Here is a 15,588-nt window from a genome sequence, read left to right on the forward strand (position 1 = left end):
CTGCGGTCACCACCCGAACAAAACCATGAAACATCGAGCGACTCAGTGATCCGCTACATCCCAACGAAGGAGACGTCACCTCCGCAGCGATGATGTATGTATGATGAACTTTTTTTGCATCGTACGTAGCCCACCGTGCTAATCGGGCCATCGATGCACCACTCCCCGATCCGTCCCTAGGATACGCAGCGAATGGGGGTGACCGCCCAGGGCCCTGCGTCTTGGGGGGGCCCCGCGCTTCGACGTCACATTGTCAGTGGTAATACTTCCGGTTGAGTTTGAAGGCGTCAGGGGGGCCCACAGTGGGATTCGTCCCGAGCCCCGCACCCCCTCCCACCCCTATGGACGGCCCTGCCCACTCCTCAACCACCTCAATGTCACATCACAGCTGTTGCGATACATCAACAACAGCAGCCACACGAAGTGGCAGGGCGGAAACGATGTTGTGGCACCCACACACCACGAACGTCAACTCATATAATGGGATAAACAACACAGGTACATTCACGGGCACGATTCAATTGGGGGCAAATACTATTAACCACTTGACTCTTTTTTATTTTACCAGTTAAGGCCCCACTGAGCTATACAGCTCTTTTTCAAATGCAACCTGGACACAAATGATATAAGTTAACGAATAGGCTGATTATGTCGAAATTCATAAATGTGGAGTGAAAACCCGGAGGACCCGGAGAAAAATCCACACGACCACGGGGAGAATATGCAAACTCCAAATATACAGCAAGCTTCAGGGTTGTGATCGAAGCCACAACCTCCTGTATACCAGGGGAGGGAGTAAACATCTCACCACCGTGGGGCCCAAATACTACGGGGGAGACCGAGGTGAGGTCACGTGTTGTGCCCCCCACCCAACCGCGTGCTACAACCGCCAATAGCAGCCTGCTCACCTTCCTGTCGTTGCCGGGGCCCGTGGTGACGTCATAGTCTCCCTGCGAAGACATGCGGACAAGAGGGTAACAGGGAGGGAGGTTTAGTGAAGTGGGCGAGAGGGCAGGGCGATTTAAAAAACAAACGTAACAAGAACTTTTTATTTCACCAGGTAAGGCCCCACTCAGCTATACAGCTCTTTTTCAGAAGCGACCTGGCTACCACAAATGACAAACTCAACAAAGTGGCTCATCGTCGTGTGGACATTTATAGCAGCAGCCAAATACTCTAAACGCGTGTCGATTCATCTCAACACACGGGGAGAACATGCAAACTCAAAATATAATCAGCAGACGTCAAGGTCGGGATCGATCCCACCGTGGCACCGTGCCGGGCGATAGGGGGTTGGAGTTCGGGGCGGCATGGAACAGCGGCATCACTTACATCGCCTATTCATAGCCGGAGGTGTATCCCGACCCCGTGGGTGAGAGGGGTTCGTCGTGCCAACACCTTAAAAACTTTCCCTCGCACCGATTCAATCGCTCCTCTCCGCCCCCTTCTCAAAATCCCCTGCACCTTGCCTGCTGTGCATGGCTCGTAGCCCGGTTTCCACGGGTGTCACGGTACGGATCGCGTCTCAGCATTCATACCCCCCGGGGAACAGAGGGCACGCTGTGTTTTTTTCCCAAGAGTACGACGGCAAAGTCTTCGCTTAGCGCGCGGTCTTAGTGCAGCGTTAGTCGCCCCACTCCCGTTACTCCGATAATTACCACGGTTGCCTACGTACGGTGGTGCAGAACAGCACAGACACAATGCTTTGGCGCTATGACGCGGTTCTTCCATTGGGAAACACTTTCCACGCAGCGCGGGGCGTGCACCGTTACCACGCGGGGCGTGCACCGTTATGACGCGGGGCGTGCACCGTTATGACGCGGGGCGTGCGCCGTTACCACGCGGGGCGTGCACCGTTATGACGCGGGGCGTGCACCGTTATGACGCGGGGCGTGCACCGTTACCACGCGGGGCGTGCACCGTTACCACGCGGGGTGTGCACCGTTATGACGCGGGGTGTGCACCGTTACCACGCGGGGCGTGCGCCGTTACCACGCGGGGCGTGCACCGTTATGACGCGGGGCGTGCACCGTTATGACGCGGGGTGTGCACCGTTACCACGCGGGGCGTGCACCGTTACCACGCGGGGCGTGCACCGTTACCACGCGGGGCGTGCACCGTTATGACGCGGGGCGTGCACCGTTACCACGCGGGGCGTGCACCGTTATGACGCGGGGCGTGCACCGTTATGACGCGGGGTGTGCGCCGACGACGAGGCACTTTCTTGAGCTGCGCTAAACTCTGTCGTTACACTGCCTATGGAGAATTTTTTTTCGCTTAACGTGGCGCTTTTCAGGAACACATCTACGAGCGCGTTAGACGACGACTTCCTGTCTGTCGTGTTTCTGCATTTGGATGTTCTGGACATAGGTCGATGGGCATCGGTGTCCATTCACGTAACAAAGTGTTCCAGAAAACCCGGAAGGTAGCCCTTTCGGCACCAGTGGTCTGAGAAATTGGGAACGTTCTCAGTAAAATTGATTTACACGATTGGATTTCTCAACTCTTTGTTTGTTGGTGGGGGCATGTTCGACCGCCCACCACCAGCGTGCTGCTCAGTGCGAGTTGGTGAAGGGGATGTGGGGGGTGGGGGGCTGTGGGGGGGGGGGGTGGTGACGGCAGCGGGACTCACGTCATGGAGTGGGTATGCGGCGCTGTACACACCGCTGGCCAGCAGACGCGTGAGACCTGGGCGCACGCGCGGCAAATGGAAAATATCTTGAATAGGGGAACAGGTGGTTAGGGTTTCACTCGGAGCGTTTGTCGAGATTCTAGTCTCTCCGTTGGTCGTCCCCGTCATGAAGAAAGGTCAACAGCCCCTTCGTGAATGGAACATGAAAAGCAGAAGCCAAACAGTAGTGCGATGGTGGCTATGCAACCCAAACTTTGGGCCGTATAGTAAACCCCATAGAGACTCGTAGAGATACATAGAGACTCATAGAGATACATAGCGACTCATAGAGATACATAGAGACTCATAGAGATACGTAGAGACTTATATATATATATACATAGAGAAATAAAGAGATGCATAGAGCGTCATAGAGACACTATGATAGAGACACAAAGGGATACATACAGACTCATAGGTACACAGATACCCGTAAATACTCAAGGAGATACACAGATACTCATCGAGACACGTAGAGATGCATAGAGACACATGGAGATACATGAGAGACATCCCACAGGAGTGTAATTGTGGCCATGCAAGCCAACCTATGGCCCACACAGTGACCCCCACTGTGGTCTACGCTCCTTCAACGGAGCATGAACAGCAAAGCGACACAAACTCTCTCTGTCTCCTGAAGCCCTCTCGTCGTGATGAGAAGCAGCAAACCTCATCATTGGCATTCAGTTACTCCTCGACACATCGCTGCCATTGCATGCAAGAACGTCATTGGTAGAGGTGTAACTATATTATCGATGTACATGGTCCGTAAGAGATGTTTTTTGGGTTAGATCGTGTAACTATAAATGTGTCGTTAAACCCCCCATCACCCGATCCAGCCAACTAGTAAGGTTTGTCACGTAAACAGAACGTGCCAATTCGTTACTAGTACAGCACACCGGTGCGTTGGAGAGAAAACCCACAACATTTACACAACATTTACAATGTGGAGCGAATAGCGTTAATAAATAAACACAATATATTCTTGAATCAAATCACCACTCGGAATGTAATCGCCAAACATTATTCAACAGGCGAATCGAGCCCAAAGACTACAAATTCATGCATGGCTCGTCTCTCTCAGGCAAGAGCTTCGGAGTGTAGTGGTGACATAAAGAGTCCCTTGTGACGTTGATTAAAATGGCCGCAGCCATGTGCTCACCAATGCTGTGCTTGCCACGCGTCACCACCGTCCGCTTTAGGATTTCTCGAACCTGGGAATAAAAAACAACCCAACAACACCACCATTTACTTTTTGGGCTCAGTTCTGAGGTCTTAGTGTGCTCTCTGAGTATGGATGTGTGTGTTTTTTATATGTTTGTACGTGTGTGTGTCTAGCCAGGCCTTAATAGGTGCTCGCTAACAGCACTTTCCCCAACAGTCTGTTAAGGCTATACGGGTAATCATTGGTGATGGATTTATAATCTGGTCCTAGGCCTCCCATAGGTGGACTCAGCCTTAAATGAGTACCCAGTGCGGTGTGTAAACGTCGCCGCTTGGGAGACAAATACGGCCTGGCATGGTGCTGGCCACCCACCCCGTCGTGTGCCGTCTCGACCTTCATAGGTACTTGCAAACAGCACTTGCCCCAGCAGTCTGTTGAAGGTTATACGGGGGATCTTTGCCTTTGGTTCGTTTAACCAGCAGCAGCATTACCAAACAACGTTTAGTAGAAATGTCAACGCGCGTGTTGCCCACTCACGATCTTGCTGCGTTGTGAACTCGTGAAGTACGTGTCTTTGTCCCGGATATCGAATCTAGGGTTGGATGACGAGGGGATCAGGTTGGGAAGGAGGCGGGGGGGCGGGGGCGGGGGGAGAGAGGTGTAGGGAGGAGAATTGGAGGGACCAATGGGAAGGGGGTACAGGTGAAGGGGCGAGGGAGGTGCGATGGGGTTGAATGGACAGTGGGGGAGGGGGTCACAGGTCAACATGCAGGTGAGCCAGGTGAGGGTGCGTAGTGGAGTTAGAGGCACGTGGTAAGATAAAAAAAAATCGGGCAGGTGAGTGAATGGTCAGCCTATAGCTCGGGGTGTGAATAGTGAGCGTACAGGTGAGTGAGTGATCAGCTTAGGCAGGAGATGAATGGATTCTTCTCCGTATGGATGATGTTGATATAGAGACACAACTACAATTTTACATTGAGGTGGAGTGGTAAATCGCTGCCGTGATGATGCCTTGGTGAGGTGATGAAATGGGCGTACATGCTCGATGGGTAGTTGTATGGCACGACTGCGAAATGGTGATCACAAATGGTTGTCACGATGATGGCAGGTGTGATGGAGGTGGTTGGTAGGGACGTACAGGTGTAATGGTGGTTGATAGGCACTTACAGGTGTGATGGTGGTGGTTGGTACGGACGTACAGGTGTGATGGGGATGGTTGGTAGGGACGTACAGGTGTGATGGTGGTTGATAGGGACGTACAGGTGTGATGGGGATGGTTGGTAGGGACGTACAGGTGTGATGGTGGTGGTTGGTAGGGACGTACAGGTGTGATGGTGGTGGTTGGTAGGGATGTACAGGTGTGATGGTGGTGGTTGGTAGGGACGTACAGGTGTGATGGTGGTGGTTGGTAGGGACGTACAGGTGTGATGGTGGTTGGTAGGGACGTACAGGTGTGATGGGGGTGGTTGGTAGGGACGTACAGGTGTGATGGTGGTTGGTAGGGACGTACAGGTGTGATGGTGGTGGTTGGTAGGGACGTACAGGTGTGATGGGGATGGTTGGTAGGGACGTACAGGTGTGATGGGGGTGGTTGGTACGGACGTACAGGTGTGATGGGGGTGGTTGGTAGGGACGTACAGGTGTGATGGTGGTGATTAAAAGGGACGTACAGGTGTGATGGTGGTGGTTGGTAGGGACGTACAGGTGTAATGGGGGTGGTTGGTAGGGACGTACAGGTGTGATGGTGGTGGTTGGTAGTGACGTACAGGTGTAATGTGGGTGGTTGGTAGGGACGTACAGGTGTGATGGGGATGGTTGGTAGGGACGTACAGGTGTAATGTGGGTGGTTGGTAGGGACGTACAGGTGTGATGGTGGTGGTTGGTAGGGACGTACAGGTGTAATGTGGGTGGTTGGTAGGGACGTACAGGTGTAATGGGGGTGGTTGGTAGGGACGTACAGGTGTGATGGTGGTGGTTGGTAGTGACGTACAGGTGTAATGTGGGTGGTTGGTAGGGACGTACAGGTGTGATGGTGGTGGTTGGTAGGGACGTACAGGTGTGATGGTGGTGTCTGGTACGGACGTACAGGTGTGATGGTGGTGGTTGGTAGGGACGTACAGGTGTGATGGGGATGGTTGGTAGGGACGTACAGGTGTGATGGGGGTGGTTGGTACGGACGTACAGGTGTGATGGGGGTGGTTGGTAGGGACGTACAGGTGTGATGGTGGTGGTTGGTAGGGACGTACAGGTGTGATGGTGGTGGTTGGTAGGGACGTACAGGTGTAATGGGGGTGGTTGGTAGGGACGTACAGGTGTGATGGGGATGGTTGGTAGGGACGTACAGGTGTAATGTGGGTGGTTGGTAGGGACGTACAGGTTTGATGGTGGTGGTTGGTAGTGACGTACAGGTGTAATGTGGGTGGTTGGTAGGGACGTACAGGTGTGATGGGGGTGGTTGGTACGGACGTACAGGTGTGATGGGGGTGGTTGGTAGAGACGTACAGGTGTGATGGGGGTGGTTGGTAGGGACGTACAGGTGTTCCTTGTCACGTGAGAAGGGAAGAGACAGGTGTTTTATGCGCGCCTCCCTCTCCGACTGCGGCGTGCGCGGCCGCAGCAGTGCGGTGACGCGGCGCCAGCACGAGCAGGCCTGGCGCGTGTTGCGTCGAACCTCGTACACCTAGGGGCGGGGGGATGGGGGATGAGCTCAACGAAGTGGCTCATCACGCGGAAAGTTTATAGCAGCCAAATAATCTCATACAAGTATATTGATGAGTCCAGTGCGCCATCAGAAAAAAACAAACACACGCACATTTTTGGTTCTTTCGGTAAAGTCACGTAGAAGGGAAACAATAAAATAAAAAATATATAAATATATATTTTATTATATATTCTTGGTTCTTTCGGTAAAGTCACGTAGAAGGGAAACAATAAAATAATGATGATTGCTTGTGTTGCAGTCGAAACGTCGTGATAATTTTATTGTTTTATATTTTTATTATTTTATTGTTTCCCTTCTACGTGACTTTTCCGAAAGAACCAATAATATATAATCAAATATATCTTTATATTTTATTGTTTCCCTTCTACGTGACTTTACCGAAAGAACCAAGCATATGAATCCCTGCAGTCACGAAAGCTTTAAATCAAAATGTACACGCACATTTAACATGAGAAATACCGAAATGATGAATTTCGTACCAACAACAACAACAATAACAAACAACGATGTAATGGATTCGACACATATCACTCTCAACAGTTCCGGGGCATGTGGCTCGTTACGAGGAGACCCACCGAGAGGGGAGCTCACTAATGTACTGAACCCGACCGGTAGTGGACACGCATGGTAATTTACACGCATTCATTAACCCCCCACCGCACGTGACGTCATCACATGTATCCCTCTATTTAAGGAACGAAACAGGAGGATTTATCCACAAAATCTGGCTGCCGCCTGATGATGCCGGTTGTAATTACTGGCGAAACGTCGTACTCAGATAGTAAATGTTGTGGATTTGCTCGCCAACACACAACCGGTGTGCTGGTTTAACGGCACATTTATACCTGCGCTGTCTAACCCACAAACACCTCCATTGTGAGAGGGGAGCTGTTGCCAGTGTCTCTGGCAACGGGAGGTGCCACCCAAGCAGTGTCACCGATGAAGGGGGAGAGCACTCTTCAAATCCAGAGTTCACGTCTGAGCGTGCCACGGAGGAATGCCACGTGTGTGCGTGTGTGTGGTGTGTGTGGTGTGTGTGGTGTGTGTAGTGTGTGGTGTGTGTAGTGTGTGGTGTGTGTGTGGTGTGTGTGTGGTGTGTGTGGTGTGTGTGTGGTGTGTGTGTGGTGTGTGTGGTGTGTGTGGTGTGTGTAGTGTGTGTAGTGTGTGGTGTGTGTGGTGTGTGTGTGGTGTGTGTGGTGTGTGCGTGTGTGTGGTGTGTGTGGTGTGTGGTGCGCGTGGTGTGTGGTGTGGTGTGTGGTGTGTGCGTGTGTGGTGTGTGGTGCGCGTGGTGTGTGGTGTGTGCGTGTGTGGTGTGTGTGTGGTGTGTGTGGTGTGTGGTGTGCGTGGTGTGTGTTGTGCGTGGTGTGTGCGTGTGTGGTGTGTGGTGTGTGTGGTGTATGGAGTGTGTGGTGTGTGTGGTGTGTGGTGTGTGCGTGTGTGGTGTGTGTGGTGTGTGTGGTATGTGGTGTGTGTGGTGTGTGTGGTGTGCGTGGTGTGTGTGTGTGGTGTGTGGTGTGTGTGTGGTGTGTGTGTGTGGTGTGTGGTGTGTGTGTGGTGTGGTGTGTGGTGTGTGTGGTGTGCGTGGTGTGTGCGTGTGTGTATCGGGTCGCGTCGAGGGGGTCGAACCCGGTGCGAGTGAACGAGATAAACTTAGGGACGGTTCATTGCGCCGCAACTCTTTGAAGACAAACTTAGAATCGGCCGTAATTTCCTCTGCTGTTCCTCTGTTGAATGTGGAAGGTATCCCGATTTAGCAAGCCGAGGTCACAACAATGAGCGGAGAAACAGGGGGAGGGGGCGAATGTAAGACTGCCGGATCTATCCCGACTATTTAAAGCCGCGTTACGTGCGGGTTTTACTAATCGCGGCATCGCGATTGATCTCGCGTGTGCGAGGGTGGGACGCGCGATCCATGGGGAACGGGCAGAGAGCGACGGAACGTCGTTCGCTTCTCGCATCCGAACGCGGTCTTTGCGCGAGGTTTTTAGATGTTGTAAGCGCTTGTTATATGCAGTTGACACGTGTTTCTCTCTCTGCTGCATGTGTTTTTCTGACTCTCACCTATTCTCCCTTTTGGTCTCAGTAGGGGAGATTATAAAAAAAAACACGGCAATCTCAGCTGCAAGTAGCGTTCAAATTCTCGCGTCTGACATGTACAGCTGAGACAAGGCCATTGTGGAATGAAATGCGGTCCTAGATGGATAAGTTGATCCCTTGCAAACGCATAGATTAGCCACGTACGTGCGAGGGCTCCAAGTCTTTCTCTCGATCTTTTTCCAGAACTCTGCTACCGCTGAATTGGCCGAGGGCAGCGGCTACCGGCGCACGACACTGCCACTAAGGGTACACGTTACGTCTCTCCGTAAACCCTCCACCTTCATTGTCGTGCCCCTACACGGTATCGTGCTATAATCATAGTCGCAGGTTTCGGACACATTTCTGAAGATAAAATTACAGTGAGAAGGGACTGCGCGTGGCATGCGCCAACGCTGCATCGCGAAAACGGCGCCCCGGGCGAATCGTTGCGATACTGCGCCACGTGTGGGAGCGCCTCGCCCACGCAGCCCGTGACCTCACAGCACAAGGGCCTAAGGGGGCGTGGTGATTGGTTGATTGCTTGGTTTGTTCGGTCGTTCGTTCGATCGCTCGCTCGCTCGCTCGATGGCACGTGGCACCTTCTTTGTCGGCATCTTGAGCTTCAGCAGCTCGGCCTCGCGCGTGAGCACGTGCCACGGCGCGTGCAGCCGCACGTAGACCGTGCCTCCGTGCCGCCTTGCCTGCCGGCGGGGGGTGGGGTGGGGGCGGACAGGGGGCGCGGGAGGGGGTGAGGTGGGAGGGGGTGGAGATGGGAGAGACGAGGCGACAAACAGCGGTAATAATTTGTATGGAGAGGGGAGGGAGTGGAGACGCGGAGTCTGCTGCTGCTGCTGCTGCTGGTGTTGCAGGTGTACGGTTCTGCAGGTTATCTCTCACACACGCATTACGCGCTAGGCCACTGCAATGATAATGAGATGCATTGTCAAGGTGAGCATCGCATGCGCGCCTCCACGCGCTCGCGTGTAACTCTCACCGTCTGGCACGCCTCCACGTGAACCACGCGTGTGACGCTCACCGTCTGGCACGCCTCCACGTGAACCACGCGCGTGACGCTCACCCTCTGGCACGCCTCCACGTGAACCACGCGCGTGACTCTCACCCTCTGGCACGCCTCCACGTGAACCACGCGCGTGACGCTCACCCTCTGGCACGCCTCCGCGTGAACCACGCGCGTGACTCTCACCCTCTGGCACGCCTCCACGTGAACCACGCACGTGACGCTCACCCTCTGGCACGCCTCCACGTGAACCACGCGCGTGACGCTCACCCTCTGGCACGCCTCCACGTGAACCACGCGCGTGACGCTCACCCTCTGGCACGCCTCCACGTGAACCACGCGCGTGACTCTCACCGTCTGGCACGCCTCCACGTGAACCACGCGCGTGACTCTCACCGTCTGGCGCGCCTCCACGTGAACCACGCGCGTGACTCTCACCCTCTGGCACGCCTCCACGTGAACCACGCGCGTGACTCTCACCGTCTGGCACGCCTCCACGTGAACCACGCGCGTGACGCTCACCCTCTGGCACGCCTCCACATGAACCACGCGCGTGACGCTCACCCTCTGGCACGCCTCCACGTGAACCACGCGCGTGACGCTCACCCTCTGGCACGCCTCCACGTGAACCACGCGCGTGACGCTCACCCTCTGGCACGCCTCCACGTGAACCACGCGCGTGACGCTCACCTCGTCATCGCGCTCCAGCTCGAGTCCAGCCTCCAAGAGCCGCGCCTCGAACTCGTCCCTCCGGGCGCGCTTCTCCTCGTCGTGGACCTCAGCCAGCGGGACATAGCTGCGGGCACCCCGAGGGAGTGGGGGGGGGGGAGGGGTCAGGGTGGACGCGTGGAGGCACCGATGAAGAACGTGGCCATGGACGAGGTCAGGACGTGCATTGAAGATGGAGACTGAGACAGCGATGGGAATGGGACACGGTGATTCAAATTACCATGACGACGATGATGATGATGATGATGATATCACGTCTGACAATAAAGATAAGGTGGAGTTGGAGAGATGGCATTAAAGGTGACTAGGTGCCTCAGAAGTCAGAGCGCTGACCTGATACCGCTGAGATTCTGGTTTCAAATCGAGGCAGTCACGCAAACAAAAAAAAACCGCACCACTACAGGAAATGTGTTTCTGTTACTTGATTTGGCTAAATTCCAGCTCTGAAGATTGCACTTTGGGTTGACTATCATATAGAGAACATTACTCGCTTCGGTCCGACCGTGTCCGTCCAGTGCTCGCCGAGCTGCATTGGCTTCCGGTTGCCGAACGAACACATTGCTGTAAGGTCGCGCTCATCACACACAAAGTGCTTATAGATTGTTGTAAGGTCGCGCTCATCACACACAAAGTGCTTGCCACAAATGAACCACAATACCCTGCGCATCTCATCAAAGAGCAAAAACCATCACGCTAGCCGCCAAAGAAAGACGGTCAATGCATCGCGCGCTTTCAAATGCGCGTCTGTGGCCGTCTGGAACGCTCTTCCTTCCGATATTATGAAGCTACTGGAGCTATGCACTTTTAAATCATCTAGATTGACAAACTAATTTTTTCAGAGCTGCTCTTTTGCGTTTAGTTTGTTGTCTTTTCCCCCGCACGTCTGATGAGCGCGCTACGCACGGTGCGAAATGCGTTCCACGTGCACATGGCAACCAGAGGCGCGAGCCTATTCATAGGACTGACGCCCAATGTTGACTTTCCACAGGGCGTTGACGGTACTAAATGTATCGATCCTCGAGGGAGGATGGGCCGAGTCAGCCTCTCCACCTCCCCCTTCACCCCCCCCCCCCCGAATTGGAATTTGAACTCGCGACCTTCCGATTGCGAAACGCGGCACCGCTCCTTGCCGCATGCCGCCGCTCATTGATTAATTAATAAATCAAACAATTAAACAATGTATTAATCAATTAATGCATTCATTAATCAATGAATGCATTCATTCAATGAATGCATTCATTGATTGGCCAATTAATCAACGAATAAACACATCTATTTATACATTAAATAATTAATTGATTAGCTAATTCCTAAGTCACAGCGCCCGAGAGGTTGGGTGCAGGAGATGCGCAACTCCGGGAAGGAGGAGGAAGTTCGTGCGGCGCCGCTGTCTTCAGGTGCCTCCAGCTTCAGCCGCAGCTCCCGCATTGCTGCGAGCGCCTCCCGCAACAGCTTCTCTCCGGCGAGCATGAAGCGGAGCCCCGCGGTGCCGCTGATCTCGGCCGCGGTCTTCCACTTGGGGTGACGGTTGCGGCTCTTCACAAGGTCGAGAGCCGGGTCGAGGGTGCAGTTGAAATCTCCCCCAATGACCGTGAGCACGTCGTCCGCATCGCCGGCTCCAGGGTGTCCGGCGGCATGCTGGAGAAGTAGAGCTTCCTCTCGCAGCTCCTGCTCGGTGCGTACAAGTTGACGCACCGCAGCCTCGTGTTGTTGAACACAAAGTCCACCGAAATCAAATGTCCTTTCACGATTTCTTTAAAGACCACGCTCTCAGAAATAAACTTTGGACCAAACACGATCGCGAGTCCAGCGAGGTTGTCTTCACCGTGGCTGAAGAAGGACTGGCTGCCCATGAGGTGCTGAAGTTAGTTCCTGCAGAGTGGCGTCAAGGTACGTTTCTTACAGGAAAGTTACGTCTGCCTTTTGGTCGCTGTGAAAGCAACAGACGCGGTGCCACCTCTTGGCACTGCGAGCACTGTTGCAATTCAGACTTGCTATCTTGACACCCGAAGCCATGGCATTAGGTGTTGGCAGTGGCTGCAGAGGATCACTTTGGAAGGGAAGAGCTCTTCTTCGCTTTTTGCACCAACGCTTTCAGTCGGTAGCATTATTGCGGGCTGAACGCAAACTTTTGCGGTTCGCGATATATTTTCTGTGGTTCTTTCAAGAAGACCAGCACATTGGGGAAAAAAGCCTCGATGCTGACCCCACGCTTCCTGGAGGTGGATTGGAGGAAGTGGAGGATCTCGCAGGGTGCGTATTCCCGCTCCTCCCTAAATTTGCGAGAAACTCATCTCACTCGCGTTGTCGTCGACATCAGCCTCCGACTGCTCATCATCAGAGTCTTCGTGCGTGCTCGCGTGAGGCTCGGCGGCCACCTCTTCTGTCGATCCACACAGAGCCGGGGTCTCGTTGGGCTCGGGGTGGCTCTCCTCTGCAGGCTCTGCAGCCGTCACCTCATCGGGTGAGGAGGTGGGTTGACCGGCGCCCTCGAGCGCCGTGGCACCGTCAAGTGCGGTGGTGGTGGTCTGCAGCCCCCCCTGTCGTTCCAGGCCGGGTCCGGTGGTCGTCCCTCTGCCTCGGCGTCGTCCGGCAGGTGGGCCTCGTCAGCGGTGTTCACCGCGTCCCGTGGCTCGGGCTCATCGCCACGCGCTGCTGCTGCATCTGGGCGGTCGTCCGGCTCGTTGTTGTTGTCGGCGATGGCCGTGAGCTTAGGAAGAGTCGCAACGCGCCCTGCCGCTGCAGGGCCGCCCTTAGCCTTGAGCTTTCGTGACTGAACGACGGTGAAGCCATCCCACTCGCCGTCAGTCGCTGACTCTGCGCAGTCAGCCGCAGAGTCAGCGGGGTCCTGCTGCTGCGGACGTTCCTGCTGCTGCTGCTGGTTCTGTCGCTGCTGCTTGTTGTGCAGCTGCTGCAGCGGTGGATCGTCCTGCTGCTGCTGCTGCGCCTTCTGTTGTTGCTGCACTGTGTGTGTTGGTGCAGGCTGAGCAGCATTTTCCTTTTCCTTGGCCGGGCAGTTTTTCCAGGCGTGGCTGTCACCACCACACCCGTACACGGTGTGGACGTAGCCCTCGATCGTGTACTTGAAGGTCACGTTGAGGTCCGTGTTACTGTCCTTCAAGATCATGAAGGTTTGTCGCTGAAGCGACATGATGTGTGCCAGCATTGATGATGCGCGAGACGATCGTGCCGAACCGCTGTACGTCTCGCTGCAGTTCGGTGCCTTTGAGGAAGGGTGGCACGTTGGAGATCAGCACTTTGATGGCGGGTGAAGAAGAGAGAGGGGTGAACTGCACTAACAGCTCCCCCTCGATGTCGAGTCCCGTCTCCACGAGGCGCGCCGCCAAACTCTCCTCGGTCATGTAAATGACCACGCCGCGGTTCTGTCGCCGGGCAATGGAGATGCCGGCCAGGCCGACGCGCTCGACCACCGTGGCAATGACGACCTCGATGGCGGTCTCGGGTGGAGGAAAGCAAATGACTGCATTCCTCCGAGAGAGAGACTCGATCTTGTCGTACTGTGCCATGATGAACGGCAGCAGTACAACAGGAGTGATAAGAAAAGTCGACGAAGAATGTTATTCACAAGAGAGAATAAGAAGAGGAGAGAAAGATGAATAAGACAGCAAGAGAGAAAAACGGAGTGCTGTAAGGGAAGGAGTGGATCAGAGAGAGAGGCTCCAGGCTGCTAAACCAAGCAGACCTGGGGCGTGGTGGTGATGGTGTGTTGTTGAGACGAAGGAAAACCACCAGAAAAGCAGAAAATAGACAGCAGAACGTGAAGTAACAATACTCACAGTTAAGGGGAGAAGGTTGTTCGACACAATACGATTTAATAAATAAAAAAAACCGAGAGAATGACCACCAAAGGTAAGTTAACTCTTGCTCAGGCGAGGGTCAAGATGGAGATAAAACCCAGTACCCTGTGCACAGAGATTGTGCAGGACACACACTCTTCCCAGCATGCACAGAGAGAGAGACACAGAGAGACAGAGAGACACAGAGACACAGAGAGACAGAGAGAGACAGAGAGAGAGACAGAGAGAGACACAGAGAGAGACACAGAGAGAGAGAGACACAGAGAGAGACACAGAGAGAGAGAGACAGAGAGACAGAGAGAGAGACATAGAGACACAGAGAGAGACAGAGAGAGAGAGACAGAGAGACACAGAGAGAGACAGACAGACAGACGTTCTCACCCAACGTCGGACGCAGCCTCCAGGTCCACCATGTCATCACTGCCGTCCCGCGAGGTCGCGTCTCCCCCCACACCGCCCCCCGGGAGCGGCTCCTTGTCCCTCCGCCAGTCCTGGTCGGAGCCCGCCCCGGGGGGCGACCACGGCGAAGCAGCGGAGGCAGTGGAGGAGGCGGCGGTGGCGGCGATGAAAAACGACGAGGTGGTGACGACTCCCGGCGGCTGCTGCTGCTGCTGCTGCGTCGTCGTCATCGTGGTCGTCGAAGCGGAGGGGAGCGGAGCCCCCTCGGCCACGGGCTGCAGGGCGAGCCCCGGCGGGAGGCGCCTCTCGGGCTCCAGTTGGAGCACCGAGGAGGAGACGGAGGAGGGCGGCGCGAGGCGGCGCGAGGCGGCGCGGCGCACGGAGGAGGAGAAGCGCGCGGCGCCGACGCCGTCGGGTCCGCGGCGCGGCGCCCCGAAGGCGAGGGCGAAGTCCACGCGACGAGCGCCGTCCCTGAAGAAGCCGTCCCGGCGGGGAGCCGCGGCGGCGGCGGCGGCCCCGGCGCTGGCGGAGTGCACGGCGCACGAACCCTCCTGGAGGGTGCACGCAGCGCAAGTCAGGGCGGGGTGGTGGTGGAGGGGGTGGAGGGGGTGGAGGTGGTGATGGAGGTGTCGGTGGTGGAGGTGGTGGAGGTGTTGGAGGTAGTTGTGGAGGTGGTGATGGAGATGGTAGCGGTGGAGGTGGTGGTGGAGGTGGTGGTGGAGGTGGTGATGGAGATGGTGGAGGTGGTGATGGAGGTGTCAGTGGTGGTGGTAGTTGTGGAGGTGGTGATGGAGATGGTAGTGGTGGTGGAGGTAGTTGTGGAGGTGGTGGTGGTGGAGGTAGTTGTGGAGGTGGTGATGGAGATGGTGGAGGTGGTGATGGAGGTGACTGTGGTGGTGGAGGTAGTTGAGGTGGTGATGAAGATGGTGGAGGTGGTGGAGGTAGTTGTGGAGGTGGTGATGGTGGAGGTGTCAGTGGTGGAGGTGGTTG

At 55.1% G+C, this 15,588-nt stretch overlaps 1 protein-coding gene across 1 annotated transcript in view; it reads right to left on the reverse strand.

Annotated features, from left to right (window-relative positions):
- LOC116944545 (anoctamin-1-like) overlaps positions 1–15,147 on the reverse strand; it is a 74,306-nt gene extending 59,159 nt beyond the window's left edge. The window contains exons 1-8 of the mRNA XM_076068631.1: positions 14,581–15,147; positions 10,343–10,448; positions 9,234–9,335; positions 6,371–6,516; positions 4,374–4,428; positions 3,834–3,885; positions 2,633–2,688; positions 909–950 (exon numbers count right to left, since the gene is read on the reverse strand). Coding sequence (XP_075924746.1) covers positions 909–950; positions 2,633–2,688; positions 3,834–3,885; positions 4,374–4,428; positions 6,371–6,516; positions 9,234–9,335; positions 10,343–10,448; positions 14,581–14,828 — 807 coding nt within the window. The 5' untranslated portion in view covers positions 14,829–15,147. The remainder of the gene's footprint in view (positions 1–908; positions 951–2,632; positions 2,689–3,833; positions 3,886–4,373; positions 4,429–6,370; positions 6,517–9,233; positions 9,336–10,342; positions 10,449–14,580) is intronic.
- Between the last annotated feature and the right edge of the window lie 441 nt (positions 15,148–15,588).

Source organism: Petromyzon marinus, chromosome 21, assembly GCF_048934315.1.
Source record: "Petromyzon marinus isolate PM22_M1 ecotype Great Lakes invasive population chromosome 21, UKy_Petmar_22M1.pri1.0, whole genome shotgun sequence".
NCBI lineage: Eukaryota > Metazoa > Chordata > Hyperoartia > Petromyzontiformes > Petromyzontidae > Petromyzon > Petromyzon marinus.